General features: G+C 44.7%; 2 protein-coding genes, 2 non-coding genes and 1 pseudogene across 10 annotated transcripts; all 5 read right to left on the bottom strand.

Annotated features, from left to right (window-relative positions):
* Positions 1-389: 389 nt before the first annotated feature.
* On the bottom strand, positions 390-505 carry LOC130371981 (U5 spliceosomal RNA). The gene has a single exon (XR_008893291.1). It is a non-coding gene; the product is annotated as a U5 spliceosomal RNA (small nuclear RNA).
* Positions 506-892: 387 nt separating this feature from the next.
* Positions 893-9591, bottom strand: st6galnac1.1 (ST6 (alpha-N-acetyl-neuraminyl-2,3-beta-galactosyl-1,3)-N-acetylgalactosaminide alpha-2,6-sialyltransferase 1, tandem duplicate 1). 3 transcript variants are annotated; one of them, XM_056577206.1, is made up of 9 exons: positions 5715-6484; positions 5277-5607; positions 4878-5040; positions 4596-4758; positions 4004-4142; positions 3581-3684; positions 3234-3317; positions 2973-3072; positions 896-2696 (listed from the first exon to the last, which is right to left on the bottom strand). In XM_056577206.1, exons 1-9 carry the CDS (start codon positions 5810-5812, stop codon positions 2520-2522), a joined length of 1359 nt encoding a protein of 452 aa, XP_056433181.1. In that variant the 5' UTR covers positions 5813-6484; the 3' UTR covers positions 896-2519. The 3 variants fall into 3 exon arrangements, 2 of the variants coding, with proteins under 2 accessions (XP_056433182.1, XP_056433181.1); XM_056577207.1 differs by lacking the exon at positions 5715-6484 and having other exon boundaries at positions 893-2696; positions 4878-4954; positions 5277-5400; XR_008893193.1 differs by lacking the exons at positions 896-2696; positions 2973-3072; positions 3234-3317; ... (2 more) ...; positions 4596-4758; positions 4878-5040 and adding exons at positions 8114-8195; positions 8298-8331; positions 8939-9591 and having other exon boundaries at positions 5517-5607; positions 5715-6594.
* LOC130371988 (U5 spliceosomal RNA) lies at positions 975-1100 on the bottom strand (annotated as a pseudogene).
* Positions 1428-1542, bottom strand: LOC130371984 (U5 spliceosomal RNA). Its single transcript, XR_008893294.1, has one exon. It is a non-coding gene; the product is annotated as a U5 spliceosomal RNA (small nuclear RNA).
* Positions 9592-9789: 198 nt separating the features above from the next.
* On the bottom strand, positions 9790-12857 carry srsf2a (serine and arginine rich splicing factor 2a). Of its 5 annotated transcripts, none has more exons than XR_008893148.1 (5): positions 12278-12856; positions 11814-12123; positions 10746-10833; positions 10104-10242; positions 9808-9942 (listed from the first exon to the last, which is right to left on the bottom strand). XR_008893148.1 is itself a non-coding variant. In XM_056576894.1 (3 exons), exons 1-2 carry the CDS (start codon positions 12637-12639, stop codon positions 11835-11837), a joined length of 651 nt encoding a protein of 216 aa, XP_056432869.1. In that variant the 5' UTR covers positions 12640-12856; the 3' UTR covers positions 9799-10833; positions 11814-11834. The 5 variants fall into 5 exon arrangements, 1 of the variants encoding a protein (XP_056432869.1); XR_008893149.1 differs by having other exon boundaries at positions 10120-10242; XR_008893150.1 differs by having other exon boundaries at positions 9793-10242; positions 10746-11439; positions 12278-12857.
* Positions 12858-12968: the final 111 nt, after the last annotated feature.

Raw genomic sequence — 12968 nt, 5'->3', positions numbered from 1 at the left:
CATTGATTCACTTTTGAGTGGGATTGGATCACGTCGGATAGAGTCGTAACGCAGAAGCCGTAAAGTGTACGCTAAAATACGCATCCTTTGATTTCTTTAATGGGTTGTACTTTATTTGGTGTGCCGAAAGGGATGCTGGGAGCTCTGACAGGCTGTTCCTCCATTCGGTATTTTAAATAACTCCACCTCTATGCTTTACAACCCACGATCTGCAACTTCCATATAATCTCTACACTTAATATTTGATGAACATTGAATCGATACAATATATGGTTGATATATTTGGGACAATGTGAAACACCTTAAATTTAAAGAAATAAAACACAACAGGTCACATCTCAAATCGATTACTAGTGGACTGGTAGGCTTTATTATTTGACAGTTTATGAAGCCCCGCAATGAAGCAGGGCATCAAAAAATTGGTGAATACTCATAATGTTCCACTCCACGGAAATCTTTAGTAAAAGGCGAAAGATTTATGCGATCTGAAGTGAAACAAGAGTGTACTGGCGACTTTTGGTCCCGGGACCTACCAGTCTCGCCGGTATACACCTCTACGTCATGGTTTTACTCTAATCCCGTTGTTTTACTCTTGTCCATAGTGGAATTTGAATATGCACATAAAGTCGTAACTCAGAAGACATGTGTACACGAAAAGTCTCATCAAGGTGGCTTCTTCTATCCAATGATTGTTATTTCATTATGCCGAAAGGGATGATGGGAGCTCTATCTGTCTGATCCTCCACTGACGATGGAAATATGCTCCACCTCTTTATACTGCACGTCACTATCTTCACTATCCATGCTGGATATTGAACGGACAAAGCAGATACGTACGATAAAACTCATATTAATCGATCTACTTGATCATTGTTAGACTTAAGTAACCTCCTGGTAATCAATGTGTATACCAAATAGGTGAGTGCTATTTATAAGTGTAAGGTTTGTTATTTGAAAGTGTAGGAAGCCCTGCAATGCAATACGAGGAAGCCCTGCAAAAAATACGAGAATACTCCCGTATTTTTCTCCCGTATTCCACTCCCCGGAAATCTTTAGTAAAAGTCGAAAGATTTATGCGCTCTGAGGTGAAAAAATAGTATACTGACCGATTGCGGTCGAGGGACCTACCTACTAGGATTGCCGATATACACCTCTACGTCATGTTTGTAGGCTTACATAGTCATATTGTTTTACTCTTGTCCATAGTGGAATTGGAAAATGCAGAGTCGTAACTCAGAAGACGTGTGACATGTTGACAAGGTATACGAACGACAGAACTCATAGCATTCTATCTGTTTGATCAATGCTAGACCCTAATTAATTATTGGTGGTAACGTCCAGAGAACTAATACTGATTTGAGGCATATGTAGTCTAACTATGAGTGGTATTTGGTTGGAGCAATAATTATTATTTGACAATTCAGGAAACCCCGCCGTAAAGCAGGGCATCAAAAAATTGATGAATACTCAAAATGTTCCACTCCACGGAAATCTTTAGTAAAAGGCGAAAGATTTATGCGATCTGAAGTGAAACGAGAGTGTACTGAAGGCAAAGAGCCTCAGCACGAACCATGTTCTCCGCGATACATCTCTACATCGTGGTTTACTGAAGTTCAGATTGGAATTCACAGAAAAACCCAAACATGAAGATGCATGAAAGAATATAACCAGGAAAAAACGGCAATAATCCTTGCATCAGACATAAATAATGTTATTTAATTTTGCCTGCAAGGTATGATGGGAGCACATGTTACTCTCTTGTTCTTTCCCCAACTCTGACCACCAAATGCAATTCAGAGAACGCCCAGGCATAGGAAGATCGATTTAGCAACATATTTGTGCATTCAAACATGTTTGCTATTCTTAGAGAAAATAAGGCAACAACATCGATACAATTTAGCACACGATCATTGTGTGGTCTTCTAGTCGCCGAAGGCCCATTTGTGATAAGGTCTACATTTTTTTATGTAAGCCAAACTGTAGGCCTATCTTACTAGATGCCTCGTTCACTCAAGTCACAACAATTGAACTACATTTGCGATGACCAAACCATCAAAGATAATTTAAAAGGTTTGCGAAATAGTTACAGAATCACACAATGCCTGCGACCCGTCATTTCTCAATTATTTATTTTTTTACGGGAATCCAGACAACACTAAGCCATGACAACTGTACTTCTTACTAATCAAAGTTACACCTAACCGTTTCATACCCAAGCTCAAATCACTGTCTACGTCAAGATTGGCTTCCGACTTACACATTTCTTGTACCCAAATCATGGCTGTATAGGCCTTTTTTGTCCCATACAGCCTAATACAATAGCCCCTTTACTGTACATGCATCATATTTCTGCATTATAAGACACATGTACATATGCATTCATTATAAGATACATACGTCTTATGCATGCATTGCAAAATCGTACGATTTGGTTACCAACACCAGGTTGACAGGCCAGGTCTAAATTGTAAAGTCTGACCAAATGGCTCCTCTTCCAGAATCCAGTTAAAACACCCTTATTATGGTTCCCTCCGTTGGTAAAGATTGATAATTCCGGCATTGTGCAAGTTCTTCCACGCATTCATTTCCGTAATGAAGTCATGGGTGAAATAGAAAATCATCTTTCGAACAGTTCCCTTGTAATAAGTGTAAGGGTATTTTTGGTAGTCTTCTGTGATGAAGCCATACGCATTCACCTGAGAGAGCGAGAGAGCAAGAGAGTTAGATTAAGGGTACCCATATTTATGTATGACTATTCAACAAATGTCTTTACTGTTTAAATAGAATACTTGAGAGAAAGAGAGATCTGAAATTGCCTGAAATCGTACAAAATAGACCAGAATATTGAAGAATCAATCCAATGGGGTTAATGCTAATGACAAGGGTTGGCAGTACAACGATAGCAAACTATATGTGAAAGTGGCTGTTTGGTTCAACACAAAAAAAATCACAAAATCTCGTCTTCTGCTTACCACATCACAGGTGTGCAGAGCCAGGAAAAGAGCCACTGCTCCATTTGTAGGTTTAACTACAGCCCAGAATTCATAATTGAGACCTGGAGACCTCAGAAATCTATGACATAGGAAAAGTGTGAACAGCCAGGTACAGTATACTGTACATACTTCAACACACATATCACATACACTCACAATAACACGCCTGTGGAAAAGTCCATCAACTATGCGATATCTTTCCACACCAATTCACAGCATGCAAAAGAAAAAATAATTGACCTGTTCCTCAAATATCTCAGGAAATCGGGATGAAGAAGGTAGAAGTGTTTATTGTCCAACTTCTCGGTATAGTACTGCGTTGGCCTGGAAAACACAGAATCCAATCAGCAATCTCCTCAATCAACAGCAGCGGGGAGAATGGTCAAGTGGCTATTCAGCCACTCATAGTATGTAAATATATTTAAGGTAATCTTTATCCTTTTTGGTTAAAGCTTGTTCAGGGAAGGGGGGAAGGCACAGTTTGAGAAAAGTCTTGTGTATGAGTAAAACATACAAATAAAGATGCCATGTCATACAGTGTTGAGTTACTGCACCAAGCTATGAAAATGTAGAGGGTGAATGTTTACCGCAAGTGCTTGAAGGGGCCCGCTGAGACTAATTTCCCAGTGAACAGGGCCTGCAGCCACTGGAAATCCCGATACCCACTCGGAATCATCACATACTTGATACCCTGCAACAGGAAGTAGCAGCCACACTTTTCACTTGTTAATGCATGAGTGAGTGACAGACTGAGCGTGTGTGTATGTGTGTGTGTGTGTGTGTGTGTGTGTGTGTGTGTGTGTGTGTGTGTGTGTGTGTGTGTGTGTGTGTGTGTGTGTGTGCTTGAAAGTAATTGTAGTCTATTTATTTTACACATTGTTTCAATTGGAGAAATTTCCGCAATTGGGGAAAAGGAAAGGGCGAATAGCAGAACATTCATTAACGTTACCTAATTATGGCTTAAATATGACATGAACCAGGTCCTGTACCCTAGGTATAGTGTTCTGTACCTCATCACGGGCGAATCTTGGTAAACCGTGTTTCTTGTAGTACGACAGAGCTGAAGTGAGGGAGTAGGCAGTGTGGAGGTACACAGAGGTCTTGTTTCCTACATCCTCCTCGTAACCCTTGGTGATAGCACCATTCATCCTGTTGGGGGAAAAAAAAAAAGATGACCGCAATAAAGTTAACATTTCTCTATACAAGGGCTCCCTTTTGATCCCCTTTTTTCAACATGGATTCGTTTCCACCAGGACGTAGGCATTTGTTAATACTAGTACTGATGTGGAAAACGAAAGGGCCAACACATGCCTTTCTATGAGAGACTTTCCCCTGCAATACAGAAGGCTTCATTGTCTGGGATGGGTACACTTTAGAACCCTACTTCATCGCTACGGCAACCCTTGTGACATGTACTTGGCAGCATTTCATCGATTGATCCGCCGTCAAACCCTCTAAACAAATACTGGTTCACCGAAAGGTTTGCGTGAGCAGGTCTAACGAAAAGACTTGGTTACCTCTTAAACTTTGCCATAGGATGAAAATCAGCAATATTAAAAGTAATAAATAATAACAAACATACTCTGGCCTTTGCCATCTTACCGGAACACATAGTCATGGCCATCAATCTCCTTCCCCATTCCTGAACCACTGAGGATTCCAGCTGTGCCCACTACAGCACAGGACACACAGCCTACCCCGTCTCCCCTGGCAACAAGCATTGGTTCCTGTGGTTTTGGGATATGTCGCAATGCAGCTACAACCTCTGGATAAAGTACAAAACAAACCTGTAATCTATACAATGAATGGATGAAATTGAAAAGCACGCGTATATGTGGGTTTACTAATGTGAATGTCCTTTTTGTCTTTCTCACACAAATTTACCTCTGTAATCGTAGCCCATGAAACCAAAGGGGTTGTTAAAGTGGGAGAGCCTGTTCCACTCCCTCACAGTGACGCTCCTGTTGTACATGAACAAGTTGATGTTTGGAATAAAGTTCTTGGTGAAGTTTGCATCTTCAGACATCCGCAGAGAAAGGGAACATGTCTTACCAAATAAAGAGACAAAAACATGAATTTTTACACTGTAGAGACTTTAAAGAATAAGCTGATATTGTTTTATTTTTTTAGTACCAGAAGAAGCACAAAATGATTGAAGAAATTAAACTGAACATTTGGGACAATAACGTAATCGAAGATGTAATGGACTAACACCATTGGGTTACCCCAGCCATATAGGTATGATTTCCCTGTTTAATTAACAGGTGAGATCCAACTACATACCATCTGTCTTGGCTGGTCACTCCTTGAGTATACATCTTCAAAGTCCCATTGGGGCAACTTCCGAAAGTCTTTCTTCTGGAGGAGAGGCATGAGCGTCTCAGAGTCCGGGCCTACAGACCTCTTTGTAGGCGTGTGTTGAATCAACCAGGTTTCATTCCCATCAGATGTCCCCTCGTCAATGTCTTCAGTGGTCAACTGTACAGCGTTTTTAGTGACCAACTCTGCCTTTTCGATAGTGGTCAACTCTTCATCGTCATCCAGGGTCGACTTTGGGGCTTCCTCTTCCGTCAGTAGGAATCCCTTATCTTTTGCCTCCCCAAATTGTTGGATGCTTTGCACAGGTAGGCCAAAATATATCAGCATTAATCACCCAATCGTATCCAGACCCACAGTAACGTTGTAAACACAACGACAAGGAATATTAGTCTTAGAACTCACCCGGCCTTCTTCGAATGCTGTAGTCGCATGTACAAGCATTTGCTTATGGTGAGGATTATCAGCACTGCGACAATCCTTCTTACGGCGCGAGATGCCATCACGGTGTCCTGGTTGACGCTGTTGAGCAAACATTTTCAACCCTGGCGTTTTGTGTACCTAGTTCCCCACGCCCATCAAGGTGGGCGTGGGGAATTAGTTATGGAGTGATGACAGCTTAAAAAACCGCATATAATTTCCTTGAATCTCACTCACATGCACGCACGCACACACAGTATCTAAACACAACTTTTACCTCTTTATTTAACAGGAGTTCATACTGAATCATCATACTGAAGCAGCTTTGCAGGTCTTATACCCTTGGCGGTTTAATACATGAAGAATGAACAACATGAAAAAAATGGTCAACACATAACATACATAATATTATTATACATTTTATTCACTACTTTAAACGTATCCTCATATAAAACTGATCAAACTACGCAATTCATTTGTCTTATTTACAGTTTGGTATCTATTAAAGAATGTCCTGAGCTAAGTTTAATTTCACATAACCTGGAGTTTACCGGTGGACGGGGCTGAATGAACATAAGGACAACGATGAGCATCCAGTATTGTTCGGTTTCTGCTTTGCATGTCTTTCTGTAAACGTTTCCTAACGCATGGTACTCATCAGATGGAACAGTCTTTAAGAAGAGCTCATAGATCTCAATGGCAGATGGTTCACAGGGAGTGGGGTGGGGGGTTGTTGTAGTGTTGCGGGCCTCAGGTGGAGTAGAGTCTGAACTGGTCCTCCAGCTCCCCCTCCGAAACCTCCCCAAACGTCTGCTTGTTCTCTCGGAGCAGTTGGAAGATGGCTGCCAGCTGCTCCCGTTGTACCCTGGGAAGTCACAGCACACTCAGCATGTAGACCATATATACCCAAAATACACAATAGGTTTCACAGTGCATTACATTTACATGTGTATAGTGCATTCATGGCTTATAAGATTATATTTTATTAACCAAAAGGTCTTTTTGTCAGTCATATAGTTCCATAATTTCCATGGGGACCATCTTGGCCATGCTTTAGGAGCAGGATAGGTAGATATTGTGCTCACTATCTTCCTTTTCTGGTATTGATAGTAGTCAGGTATCTAGTCAAACTGTCTATGAAGCAAGTCAATTAATGGTGAATGCCGGCCTTTTTTGGTGCAAACAAAATCCCCCAGACAAGGATTTTGAAAACACAGAACCGCATTACAGTAGTAGAAGTGGCAGGAATAACCTCAAAATTAAAATTACATCATCAATACAAAATAGAAGTCCTTTCATATTTGCTAGGTATTAAATTAGCATAAACAACCCAATATGAGCTTATTCCTGAAAAAAGCTGATTGTGCCAATTATGTCATTGTTTGAAACATATTCAAACAATGACATAAATCCTCTCTAAAGCAAACTGCTCAGCAACGCTGGTCATTGTTTGGTGTCGCTTTGAGGCCAAATGAGGGACAATCCTCAGCGGAATTAACTAAGGCCTATTTCACCTTCAGACCGAGTCAGCAGCTAAAGGTTCCCTAAATCAACACCTCCACAGGAGAACAACACGCCCCGGCCCCAATGGACCAACAGATATCCAAAGCAAGGGAATATTGGCACCAGGCCACAGGAGAAGGTGAGACACACAGAGGCTGTTTGCTTTGGGGCTTAGCCTACCAGTTAAGCATCAAGTAAATGTTCATACAGCCATACGTTACCACACATCCCCACTCTCCCTTACTGTTTGTCCAACGGGCCTTTAGAAAGCTTAGGTCTGTGGGGAACTATATGTAAACATAAAAGCAGGGCATGCGGGGCAATTATGAAACCTGGATCTACAGATTGACTCTAAACTGTGTGGTCCCAGGTCCATTTCTCCTAGTATACAGTATATCTTTTTCTGTATAACTCTCTACGGTCATCGTCCGTTGATCTCTGGAATGAATGTTCATTCAGAGGAAACATTTCCAGAGAAGGCCCAGATTGACTCCTCTAAGCTGGGATACCTTGAACCCTGTACGCTTGGCACAGATCTAATATTGCCTCACTCAGTCTAGCCTTAAGCCGAAGACGGTGATCGCACAGACAAGGACAGACGACTCCGGAGTGACATGCCAACACTTCACCAAAACACCCATGGCGTACAATTGTAGCCTCTCCAATGGTTAGTAGGGCAGACAATTCACTTCACCGAAAACTGGTTGGTACTATTGCTAAGAGGTGGTATTACATTAAACAAATACAAATGTGATGACTAGATGCAATTCCCCAAACAGACATAGAAGATATGGCTTTGATCCATGTTACATATAAAATAAGTACTTTGTAGCTCAAGTTAAATTGTATGTTTATGGAAACCATGACCCATTGGTCCTCACCTCTGCTCTTCCTCCAGCTCCTGTTTGGACATCATGGTCTCTATGCGGCTGGCTTGGGCCCGTCCCGGGAGATACTTCAGATCTATGCAGAAATGGGGGATTCATTCAAATTGCCAATCCCTCTACTGATCTATCATCCTTCATTCATTATTAGGCTTATGTTTCACAATATGCTTCTTCTTACCATCAAAGTCCGGGCTCTCTGAGATTCCCTCGGTCTGGGGATAAGAAAAAGCACACTTTAGGAGCTCCTTCTCAGAGAGCCCGATGAGAGACCTCCGACCGACCCCCAAGGAGGCAGCAGCAGACGGAGAGTCCACGTCATAGCTCTTGCTCCTAGATGGACGGATGCATCTAGAGTCGTCGGAAGTGGACTGAGATGGGGCTGCATGTTCAGCAGCGTCAAGCCGCGACTCGATTCCTCCTGCGAGACATTACGTACGAGAGAGATGAGGGAGTACCATGTCATAATAACAAAGGATTGATGTGGCACACAATATCGCAGTTTTACAAATAGGCGGTCGGTGGTACGCAATACTGTATGTAAGTGCGCAAAATAAGCAGGACTGTTACATGTGTAGCCTATGCTTCGTTTTCACTCAGTTCAGTCTCAAAGTTCACCTTATATCAAAATACATCCATGCTCTCCATAACTTCCTACTCTAGACATCTAACATACGCTCGGAGTGTTTCCACTACAATGTCAGCAAGCATCCAGATAGATCATTGTTGTTGGAATACGATAAGGGGAATGTGTGAGTACAGTGTGCACTAGACATTGGTGTTAACTTGCGAAACATAGCGAAACAAACAGGACAGACTTACGGAAAGGACCGATTTAACGACCTCCCAGTGGTCATGTGAACTCCCACTAACTTCATTCCAGTCGTCCGCCGTTTTCTTCTTGTTGGTAATATGACCGTTCTGCCATGCACTAGATTTATCTAATCCTGCCTGAGCTTTATCCTTTGGTCCAAAGTAGCTCCTCGCAAAGTCAACAGAGGACGGCGAACCATTAAATATGGACGTTGCCACCACAATAGCAAGAAGAGTAAAAATAACGGCGGCGAGTAAAAAAGTTAAATCCATTGTGACAGGCGGCGGTATTACATGCGTAGTATGCTCTATAGCCAGACTGTTTTGTTTGGAGTGGGTCTTCCCTACCTATTTATACGGCGCTTTGTGTAGGTAAACACGAGAAATCCAACACCTCACTCCTTGTTTGTGATTTTCCTCATGGTCCAAAGCCACATTATCAGCATCGGTGATATACATTAAGGGGCGGGCTGCCGCGTAGGCTACCGCACGTCATATCCTTTCAATACGCCCCTCAAGCGCGCCGACGTCATCGCCGTCCATCTGGGATCAGGTGAACCGAAGTCACGTTGCGTGCGCGCGACTCACTACTTTGCAGGTAATCGCATCAACGGGCGTTTGCAAAAACAAGTTGATAAGGGCCTCGCAAAATCCATGATGAAGTAAAGCCGGGCTTACGTTGACAGAGGGGTCGGCCCACGGCCAGTGTTGGCTTCCATTTTAGATTCGAGTTCTTGTTTAAGGAAAACAACCCCCCCCCCCCCCCCTTTTTCCTCAGGCCGTGTACACAATCACATCTAGCGTTTTTTTAACAATGTAATTAGTTAAATATTAATGAGAACCTGAGTGGGGGAGCAGTCAGAGAAACGATTCACTTGAATATCAAATATTTTATTGTCATTAAGCAGAAGCAATTACAAGACAATGGAGGACTTCACAAAATAATGCAACCCCTACTTAACAGACTGGCCTTCCCACGATTTACTAGAGTCCATCTAGACTCCAACAGCTACCTTTAGGGAGGGAGAAAACAGCTCCGCAGAAGGGAGGACGGGGGGGGGGGGGCAAGGGAGGGAGGAAAGGAGGACAAGAATGTGTACACAGGAGGGATGGGGAGAGAAGTCACATGACAGGAAGTAGATGAGCGAATGAGGGGCACACAATTTTGCCACACCTGTGACCTTACAAACCGGCAACGGAGGGTGGAGCCCCGGGCGGGGGGGCGCCCAGCACCGCAACACGCCAAACCGGCGCACTGCCCCGCATCACCTCTACCAGCTAACCAGCATTACTCAACTGCTACACAACTGCGCCTAGTGCACAAAAGATACACAGGAGAGAGTGTTAGAGTCACAGGAAGGTACCGGGAGAGGAAAAAAGGGCTGTGCTGGAGGAGCAAAAAACTAAAAAGTCCCTAGCGAGCAAGTGCCCTGTACACAGGGTGGTCTCTGCTCGGCACGCCGTTACACAACGCGGCCATGTTACAGAGTTGGTCGGTTCCTATTGACAGGTCAGTCCTTGTCTAGCTGAACTACATTGAGCAAGAAAATGAACAAACTTGAACACCCGTCTGTAAAAGGGGGTTTCGAAACATGGATTAAAATAAGAGCTGCGATGCGGGGGGGGTAAAGAAAAGCGAGCGAGGACGCAACACAAATGCAATCACTAGTAATGAAAAGGGAAAAAAAACGGGAGAGCTGCCTCACCAAACACTTCTTCTAAATGGCTCACCCCTAAACAGTTAGCACACAGCAAATCACAACACAGTTTGGACGAAAATGAAACTCTTTTAAACATTGGGGTTCAGACCAATGACCTTTTGGTCTGGAATCAGGGGGTGAACAGTGCGGTCCAGAGGCTCAGTCCGGGCTCCTGGTGCTGGTGAACTTCAGCCACTCCGAGATCTGAAAGAGAATGGACGGGATTAATAACGATGAGACGCACCGTCGGACTCAGCCCTACACGCTCAGCTAGTCTGACTACTGGGACTTTACAGGCTTGATCGTAATAGTTGAAACCCCGTAGTAGAGTTGGACATGGTGTCGCAGGTTTGGTGGGGCATTTCTAGAAATGCCAACTGCACCGACAGTAACATTAGCATTTCCGGTCACCTTCCCCAAGGCCCCCCTTCTCAAATACCCTACCTCTTGAAAGGGGGCCCTGGGGCCGACACACAGCTGTTATTAGATAAACAAACCTTGGGGACTCCGCTCCCTCTGCAAGTAGCAGGAGGACCACAGCCTCAGGTACAGCTGCCCTGTACCTCTGGGACTGTGGTCCAGCGCCCGCACCTCGCCACCATCACCTCACACACCAACTGACCGGCACCCACCGCCGCCATGGCGACCTGCTCCCGTTTTAGCAGCCAACGTTGCCATGGTGACCTGCTCCTTTACTGCCAATGCCTGCAGCGCCCTCAGCAGCCACCAGGCAGGTCACACGGCCGGCCACACACTAACTGCCTCACACTGCCACACCCCCAACTCCTCTTTGCAAACGGGGTTCCGCAGCTTGGAGGAAAGAATTCCACATTTAGGTGCATGTTTTTGGTTACAGCACGTCCAGCCCTCACATTCCCACGCACTAACGTGCCTGGACACCCAGTGACCATATGCTTCAGTGTAGTAGTGCCGTTCTAAAATGTACACGGTTAAGCTGCATGTGCTTTAAAGCGGTTAACACAACCCCTGAAGCACACGCAGAATAACAGGAGTCTGCAGTCATAAGAGACAGAGTACTTTCCAATTATGAAACAGCTTAATAGACTATGTATTCTTGGATTATTTGTTATAGTTATGAATGGGCGTCTACGAAGCAGATGTCCTCGAGACAACTGCAATCTGAAACATCCATTCTATGACATTGAAACAGCCTGTGACCCTACCGTCTGGGACCCGGGATTGGGTTAAGACTCTGTGCCATTATCCTCTGGAGATTTGGGCCTGCTCTTGGACCTGGACCGGGACTTCGAACCCACGTTGGATGGCGGGGTTCGACTCCTGGACTTGGACTTGGACTTTGAGCGGGAACGCTGTCTGGAAGCAGACTTTGACTTGCTTCTCCTCTGGCTCCTGGACTTGGACCTTGATCTGGAGTAAGACCTGGACCTGGAACGGCTGTAGCGAGAGCGGCTTCTGGAGCGGCTTCTGCTCCTGGAACGGCTGCGTCTGCGGCGTCTCGGACTACCCGAGCGGCTGGATGAGAATAAATCGACATTTTTAGCAAGTGGAAAGCGAAAAATAATTGCATCCTGCATGTCTTGATAACCGCATTGATGACGCGCGCATTCTTCTCCACATGTAAAACATTGATAATAAACTGGTAACGTTTATACACAGAAATATTTACCTCCTGCTTCTTCTACCGGAACCCCCATGTCTACGGGGCGCACCGCCGCCCCCTCTTCGGCCGTAGTGGGAATCAGGTGGGCGGCCATAGCGCGCCATCTGCACCCGGAGCTCGCGTCCGTCGAGCAGGGCACCGTCCATTGCATCCATCGCGTCTTCGGCGTCCCTGTTGTCGTGGAAACGCACGAAGGCAAAGCCACGGCTTTCCTTGGTGTACCTGTCACGGGGGATATAAACATCGCCTACCCGACCGTACTTTTCAAACACACGGCGCAAAGTCTCGGGTGACGTCCGATACGTCAGATTGTCTACTTTGAGGGAGGTCATTCCCTCCACGTCGGGCGGTGGCCTTCCGTAGCTCATTTTTGCTCCAAATAAAGATTTTAGACCAGCCGAATTGAGCTATCTGACTACGCCGTTGACTAAATACACGATTCCGTTCAACTATTCAATAGCTTTGTTCTCGGCAGCAATGCAATGGTTCAATATTGTGTCCCCAGCGTGTTGTTTTCCGCGTTTCTTTCCCGTGAAATGGCGGCAGAAGGACTGGCTTCCACTTTATATTTTTTTACATCACGTCGACGCTTTCCCTTCTTGTCGGCATCCGAGGGTGGAGCACTGAGAGTCCGTCGCCCCCGTCTGGCTCGGAATGGTACTGCAGACCGTTCACTAGCAGTCGGTATACTATTTAT

This window comes from Gadus chalcogrammus, chromosome 18 (assembly GCF_026213295.1).
Source record: "Gadus chalcogrammus isolate NIFS_2021 chromosome 18, NIFS_Gcha_1.0, whole genome shotgun sequence".
Classification (NCBI taxonomy): Eukaryota; Metazoa; Chordata; class Actinopteri; order Gadiformes; family Gadidae; genus Gadus; species Gadus chalcogrammus.
The sequence above is the reverse complement of the archived record's forward strand: the minus strand, read 5'-3'. Positions and strand labels throughout refer to the sequence as shown.